The 8200-nt window shown below is 39.6% G+C and overlaps 1 protein-coding gene across 2 annotated transcripts; it reads right to left on the bottom strand.

Moving 5' to 3' along the window:
- Positions 1-414: 414 nt before the first annotated feature.
- Positions 415-4100, bottom strand: gadd45aa (growth arrest and DNA-damage-inducible, alpha, a). 2 transcript variants are annotated; one of them, XM_008433381.2, is made up of 4 exons: positions 3992-4100; positions 2334-2435; positions 2031-2253; positions 415-1064 (listed from the first exon to the last, which is right to left on the bottom strand). In XM_008433381.2, exons 2-4 carry the CDS (start codon positions 2432-2434, stop codon positions 951-953), a joined length of 438 nt encoding a protein of 145 aa, XP_008431603.1. In that variant the 5' UTR covers position 2435; positions 3992-4100; the 3' UTR covers positions 415-950. The 2 variants fall into 2 exon arrangements, with proteins under 2 accessions (XP_008431603.1, XP_008431602.1); XM_008433380.3 differs by lacking the exon at positions 3992-4100 and adding an exon at positions 3374-3977.
- Between the last annotated feature and the right edge of the window lie 4100 nt (positions 4101-8200).

The raw sequence follows: 8200 nt of genomic DNA, 5'->3' as shown, positions 1-8200 counted from the left end.
CACAGCGGGGCCGCAGTGGCCAGCCTGACCCCCTGCCATCCACACGTGACGCTCTCTTTCACTGCAGCTCAGCATTCAGCAAAAAAACTAAACAAAAAAAATCAACCCCACACATTTTACATTTTGTTTCCAAGAAGATTTTATTGACAGGAAAACATTTGTCTGGTATTCAAATCGTGCAAGTTTGTAAAAAATAATAACATAAATATGCATAAATATAATTAGAAATAACTTAAATTTGAACAAAAGAACTAGTTCACTTAGAAAAAATAAAACAACAACAAAAAAACAGCTGGTGTGTTGATAGATATAGAAGAAAAGGTAAACAAACAGAATGAAGGTTTTCCCTTTTGAAATCAGAACATCAACCTGAACATGAACGGCTGTGATGAATAAGTTAAACTGCAGCAGCTCTAGTGTTTCAACAAGTGCTTTATTTCTGCAGAGAGCCTGAGGCCTGGGTCCGCTCAGCGGCTCAGCAGCTCTGTGCTCCGGGGTCGCTGCCCCGGTCCTCCCCATCGCCACGGAGACGTTGCCAAACAAACAGCGTACAGTCCTTGTGTTCGGCTGCGGGGCGTCACACTGAAAAGCACACACGCTTCGTAACACTTCCACCTCCAGACGAATAGAGTCCGCCGCCTCCTCTCGCTCGCCACGGCCCGCGGACGTTAACTCCAAACAAACCCAGTTCGAAGTGGAAATTCCGACCCCACGCTTTTTTTTTATTTTGGTTTTGAACACATCCCACACTGACAGCATGTTTTTTTTCTCTTTCTTGTTTTTTTTTGTTTTGATTTTTTTTTTTTTTGGTGCTCTCTGCAACCAGCGTTGCAGCAGACCTGGTTCTCTGGTGGGAGCATGGTGTCAGGTGGGGTTTAAAGCATGCCTCCTGTGCAGAAATGATTTGGCTCTGGACAGGGTCTCCTCGCTGCGAGGCGGTCCGGGGGGGCTCATCGCTCGGGCAGGTTGATGATGGGAACCCACTGGTCCATGCAGCGGCTCTCTCTGCAGAACCGGTTCAGCTTGCTCAAGGCGGGGTCCTTCCATGATGTGGAGTGAGGGCTCTGAAAGCAAGAAGGGAAACTGATGTTAATCATCCAAACACCATCTCTGGCTCAGTTTGACTGCTGTGGTGTTTCCAGCAGGGGGCGCACTGGTTGCAGTTTTCTAGCCGATCTTTAAAAAGCCGGACGTTCAGATGTAGGCACATAGCGATTTTTTTTATCTCCAAAGTTGCTAAATATAGTGACAACAACTTTACAAACAGTGGGGTGGTCACCATGGAGACGTGACCTGGTGGGCGGCGCTAACGGTCAGTCCTCTGTCACTGAAGAGCAAAAGGTGACAGTGGTCGACTTTCAGACCTTTGCAGAGCTAGATAAGATCCGATAACATCGGTTTCACATGTAAGTATTGATCGATCTGCCAAAATTAAGAAAACCAGAGCCCATTTATCCGCCGGCTGATTTATCTGTGCGCCTTTACTTTCCACTACGCTGATTATATAGTCTACCACAAAGTCAACTGTGCAACAGGAGGAATTTCTCACTTTTCACCTTTTCTTAGGGTAAATTTCACCTGACGCTGCAGAGCAGCCAGACCCACTGACTGTTTCCCTAAACATTCAAGACAAGAATCACTCAAACAATGAATGAATAAAATCTAACAAGGGGACAAAACCACAAGTACATCTCTGTGTTAAATGGGGATGTGCTGAAAAAAAGAAAAACGTATGTAAAACGCTGCTAGAATCCTAGAAATTTTCAAAGCAAATGTACTTTCTTTCATCCCTGAGTCAGATCTCTGCCAGCTCCTGTTTCTGCATAACAACAGATTCCAGATGAAATTCTTCAGAAGTCAGAAGAAGGAGGAGCTCTGCCATCGCTTCATCACAGGCACAGGAACAAGTGTGGACAAGTTCCCCTGTGAGTAAGAGTTTCGCTCACGTGCCCACAGCCCAGAGATCAAAGGTTCCATCCCAGACACAACTACAGCCGAACAGAACAGAAAACACGGCGAGCAGCACTCACAGTGACCAGGACGCAGTGCAGGTCCATGGGCTCCCCGCTGCTCTGCTTCCCTCCGCCTCCCCCCAGGATCTCTGCCAGCCGGTGGGTGTTGTTGACCCTCAGGATGTTGATGTCGTTCTCGCAGCAGAAAGCCTGAATGAGCGTGAAGTGGATCTGCAGGGCCACGTCTTTAACGTCGTCCTCATCAGTGGCTAGGATGCACAGCACCACATTGTCAGGGTCTCTGTTGGAGAGGAAAGCGTTAAGGCGAGGTAGCGACCAGCAAACCCTGATAGAGATCCAAGCAACACAGTCTGTACTCACATGTTGAGGGACTTGGCTGCTTCGTAGACGCCAACCGTAATACAGCCCTGTGGCAAGGCAGAGGTGAGGACTTCCTCCAAGGCTTTCGCCACCGTATCCATTCTGTAAAGCAGACACATGCATGTTCATGTCGCTGGAGCTGCATTAACGGTGCTGTGTCAAACCGAGGTCCCTCCAGTCCACATGTGGTTCCCCACCACAGTTAGACTCCACGCTGCATTCAAGTCAAGTTGTGCAATAGGCTACCAACAGTGAAACAAAGCCAAATGTGATCCTAAAGGTCAGCCAGATATTATTCAACACTATAAAAGTAAGATTTTCAAGTGCTTTCACTGGTGAAAATGGACATTAAAGGATTAAAACCATTTTTTTTACTGAGTTAAAGATAGTCACCTTCTTAAGATAATAGTCGTAAAATAATAATTGGCCATTTTTTGTGCCAAAATTACTTTTGGTGAAAGAAAAAAAAAAAATCAGACTTTGCTATTAAAAAATATTCAAAGTTCCTAAACTAGATTTTAGGTTGTTAGTGATAAGGATGATTTTACTATACCGAAGTATTTCAAAGAGATTTGAACATCTAATAACGATCAAAGCACAACAGTAGATCGGGACATGTTGCAGAAACAGCGGTGACATTACATCACGTCATGGTTCTTTCGATACAGACAGCCTACTGTACGAGGTGTACTTGAATGCATCGTGAAGTGCAGAACTCAATGAAAAATATTGGAACTCGACACGACACATAACTTCTTGCCAACCACCTGATCCGTTTAAGAGTATTGTAACTAATACCCTTAATATTAGCTAAGGCTATAAGAGAGACTTAACTAATATTAAGTCTGGAGTCACTTTAAACAGCACATGAACCTAAAAAAACAATACCGAGTCTGCTATACTACATTAAGCTCAAACCAGTCCATCTACGGAAACTTTGCAGCTCCATATTGGCTTTTATCCGTAAGAGCGGTGCTTTCATCTACTGCGGAACAAAGCTACTCATGCTAAATAAATCATGCAAAACAAACGACATTTACCTTTCTTGAGAATAATCCCCACTTAGTTCCTCAAATGTCATATTGTACATTAAACTCAATCCGTCTTGCAAAAAAAGTATCGAGCAGCCAAGCTGTGCTGGAGCTTTCTCGGACTCTACTGACTCTTCATCTGAACTCTACTGCGCTGCGTCTGACAGATAAATCTGGCAGCTTCACATTAAAACAGTCCCGAGACAGCAGTATTCAGGAGGCGATTTACATAGCTGCGATGATTGGTCGGTTGCAGAACTAATAGCGATGGGATTGGACAGAACCCCGGTGAGAGGCGTGTCCGTGTGTAGTCGAGTTACTACCGAAACTTCAGCTGTCTCGAGCCTCTGACACAAAAAACCCTTTCTGTTTCCAAGCTGCAACAGTGATGTCAAGATAACTATCGTATTCGTTTTAATGGAGGAATTCTAATATCCTCTAACTTTTCTTCTCTGTCGCATCTGATTCGGTTTTTCTTTAGCCCCAAGACTGTGTAAAAAAAAACAAGCTAATATAAAGAAGACGACAAAAATTTAAGATATAGGTTCAAAATAATATTTCCTCCTTTTCCTGGCTATTTAAGTTAGCAACGATTCATGTTGCGTTTAACTTTTGTGCAGAACTCACCCCAACTGCCGGTCCAGAACTGGTATAACCTTCAGCACAGCCTCATAGCAACGGGACGCTTCCTGGGAGACCTGTCCTCTGATTGGTCTGTCGTGGAGAACGCGAATCCCCTCCCGGAAGCAGCGCGCGAGATACAAGGGACTGGCGCGAGAGTGACCGGAAGATGGAGCTGAGCTCAAAGAAAGCTGAAAACACAAAATTTCGAAACATGTGGAAAAACCGGCTCTATAAAACCCACTCAGCAATAACTTACTGTTCAGTCATTTTCCATGCTATTCATTTTTGCTTGTTTTTATTTTCTTTTAAAAGTGCATGTTCAAAGAATGCAATATATTAGGATTTTTTTTTCTGTAAGAGGCCACATATCACAAAGAAATTACATGTTTTGGCATTTGGCTCTATATGAATAAACTGATACTCAAAAAGCTCAAATGAAATACAAAACCAGCATACAAAGTAGTTTGTGATGCTCCTTCAGCCTGGAATCAACTCCAGTTTGTCAGAATTGATTTCACTGGACTTATTTCAAGCGATTCTTAAAAACAGGCAACGAGATTCTTTTAAATAGTGTCACTGTTTTAAAATTGTTTTATAGAGTTTTATACTTGTGTATATGTTTTTTGTAACCAGGTTGCTGTGTACTGCAGACTTCTGCCCAGGTCCCTCTTGAAAATGAGATCTGGATCTCAATGGGGTTTACCTGGTTAAATAAAGGAAATAAAAATAAAAAAATAAAAAAATATTCCCCGACCTTTTCTGTTGTTGAGCTATTCTGGTTTGACTTTAACATGTAAAATTTTATAATTCACCCTAACTCAAAATATGAACCAACACAAGAATACAAGAATAAAGACTAAGATATTCTGAGGATCTAAATTAAAAAACAAACAAACAAAAAAATAACCCAAAACAAACAAAAAAAACTATGCTGCCCCCTAGTGTTTTAATTAATAGTAAGCCAAAATTACCAGGGTTCTTGTTCCAACAAGAAAACCAGTGTGATTCATCAATTGATAATTAGGAGATTAACAACACATGTTAATATGAATTCATATTAGTATGTATAGCATGTATTACTAATATCAGTTCGCCTGGCCACTCACATATCTTGAATTTCCAAACATTGAATCAGCATGTTGTGTAGTTGTGTAGTACTGTGCCCTTGTAATAATGAGAAACTATCTCAGAGGTGCAAATATCTTTTTTCTCCCATATTTGGTCGCCCTTAAGTTTTATATGCAAGGCAGACATATTGGATTTCTAGTTTGCAGTGCCTGAAAACCCTCATTCTTTAGTCTTGTTTGACTATCTTGTCCTTGTTGCCGTCCACTGTGGACTCTCCCTCTCATCTTCCTCTTTTTCACACTCCGCCTGTTGCTTTTTCTCTGGTGTTAATGTCTGATGAATGGTTTTGAAATTAAGCTTTTACCTGTTTCACAAGCTGAGGGATCCGTTCAATCACTTGGTTCAAAGATGTTGTTTGAAAGTTGTTTGAAAGAAACAAACTAGTAAAAGTGTTGTAGTTTCTGTATGTTTGTTGTTCTGCACTGTGTAGGATTCAGCTAACGATGCTGATTTAGGGCCCTGTTTGCTACTGAAGTGTGATTTTTCACTAATTGTGGATAACATCTTGTTTTAGTGTATTTGCAAACCCGAAAAACTAATAAAGTGTTCTAAACTGTTCTGAATTAAGGCAGTTTTAGTATGTTCCAGCAGGAGGCGTAACACAACCATTTTCTCAGCTTCTACTTCTGAAGTCCTTGCCCTCTCTCTACTTTGCATTAAAAGCACACCACCTTCTAGGCCCGTTTACATTAACATCAACATTTAATATATGGTTGGAATCAGTAGTTTACATACACCAAATAAAAGAAACACACCTTTTTTTTTTATTATTGTCTAAAGTCAAATCAGAACAAACATCTCGTTAAACATCTCAGCTACAACGACCACATTTATTTATCATTGCTAGATGCCACAATAATGAGAGAAAGAATATGTTGGGAGTTTATTTATTTATATCTTCTAAATCATAAGCTTACATTCATTTGGTAGCATTACCCTTGAACTGCATGACTTCAGTCAAGCCTGTTGGCTTCCTTCCACCAACTTCTCACAGTAGTTTGCTGGAGTTCTGGTTGTTCCTCGTTTCAGAAACGATGGAAGGGAGTCAGGTTTAAAGCGCACCTTATACACAACTTTTCAGACCAATTCTCTAAAGGACTGAGATCACAAAGCCTTGTCCTAAAGCCACTTTTTAACCACTTCCTGTAAGCTTAGGGTCATGGTCCATTTCGAAGACCCATTTGCTCCATCTGAGCATAGATGGCTTTAGGGAACGGCCCAATCTGTGAGTCTAGATATCGTATCGACCTATGTATACATTTATGGAAGGAGCATACATTACATTAAATCATGAGATACTTTTCTTGAGATAGTCAATATTTAAATCTCAATGTGATTTGATCCAATGTGTTTTTTTTTTTCATCATCAACTTGCTTTTTATTTTGTCATTTAGATCTTGCCATATTTTCTATGGCAATATATATTCTGTTTATTATTGTTAGTATTGCTAATATTGTTAGTGCATGCCTTTGTGTTTGCTTAATTTTTTTTGTGCATCATTTTCGTTGCGGTTTTGGATGTCGTTTCTGCAGTTTTGGCTTGTCCACTAGAGGGAGGCAGAGATCAGATATCTGAAGAAACCTTCCCGTTTTTAGCAGCTGTGAGAGAACATCTGGATCAGCGCAGATCAGCGAGTTTAACAGCTCTGAAATATTTGGAAGATCAAAAATATCTTCAAGAGTTAATTTATAGCAAATCAGGCTTATTGGGGCAGAATTAGAAACGTGTTTATTTGTATAAATTGTAATTGAATTTTTTCAGGAAAAATATTAAATACTCAGGGAAAACATACTTGTAAAATAAATAAATTAATGACTTAATGAAAAAATATCTGCAGTCTTAGAAAAGCAGTACTTTTTAAAGCTAAAATTAGCAATGATTAATGTGCATGGCATAAATAAAAAATAAAGGGAAAAACGTGGCCTAAATTATAACTAAAAACTGCGAGTGTGATCTAGTTTGATGTGAAGAAGTCTGAGAACTACCAGGGTGTGATTTATGATGATGAACATGTCTAGCTTTAACTGGATTGTGAAGACATGGCAAAGCAATCAAGGTTCGACTTAAATATACAGTTAGCATTCATGTCTATAGCAACAGAAAATGCCTCAGAAAACTAGACTATAATCAAATGCTTAATTTAGTTCAGTAATTCATCTAAAAAAAATCATAGCAAACTATTATTCATTGAAATATTTCAAGCATTCATTTCTGTTCTTTGTGTTTTGCAGCTTGTGAAAACCCTAAATTCAGTTTTTCTGAAAATGTTACTATCACATTAGATTAGAATAAAATAAAGAGATTTAAATAGAGAACATCTATGGGGTATGCACTCAGCAGAAATACTGCAGACATGGCAGCTGCACATGAACAGAGACTGACAGTTTGTTGCAGGAAGAAAAGCTACATATAACAAATGCTTAATATATAAGCAGGGTAGCATACTATGATATTTTATTTCTCTATTGCAATAACAATATTCTGTTATGTCAGAAAAAAACTTGCTGTTGAGAGTGCTATTTCCAGGTATTTTAATGGAAAGTTGTGTGGAAGGAAAAACTATGGCAGTTGTTTGTTTGTTTGTTTTTTGGATCCCCATTAGCCATTGGCGTAACTATGGCGTATTCTCTACTACAGATGAAGGAAGTCAGTTCCATGTTTTCATTCGTCAAGAGTAACAGCCTTTTTTCCAACATTCATGTTAAAACATGCTTTGTGTTAAAAATCTGTAAAGTTTGGATAAATTCTGTAAAGTTTGTTATATAAAACATTTGGTATCTTAGATACTACAATATTTCTAAAAAGGCATAAAAGGGTAATTTCAATCTATTCAAAAGTCTGAGGAAAGATTCACAAGGCATGAACTGGAACTGGATTTTAAACAAGGCAACATGAACAGATGTGTCCAGAAAACAGGTTTGGAACTGTCACATTCTAAGTAATAAGTCACAGTACAGTATGCGACTTTCATACAAAATAAGTTATTTCCATATTTGTTAAAACTGTCACCATGTTGTGACATATGAAACAGCTAATGTGTGAAAACATTGATTTCCTCCACCTCTTCACTGAGCTGCTACTGC

The sequence above is a fragment of the Poecilia reticulata genome, chromosome 17 (assembly GCF_904066995.2).
Source record: "Poecilia reticulata chromosome 17, P_reticulata-male-v2, whole genome shotgun sequence".
NCBI classification, from domain to species: domain Eukaryota; kingdom Metazoa; phylum Chordata; class Actinopteri; order Cyprinodontiformes; family Poeciliidae; genus Poecilia; species Poecilia reticulata.
This window is presented reverse-complemented; position numbering and strand designations above follow the sequence as displayed.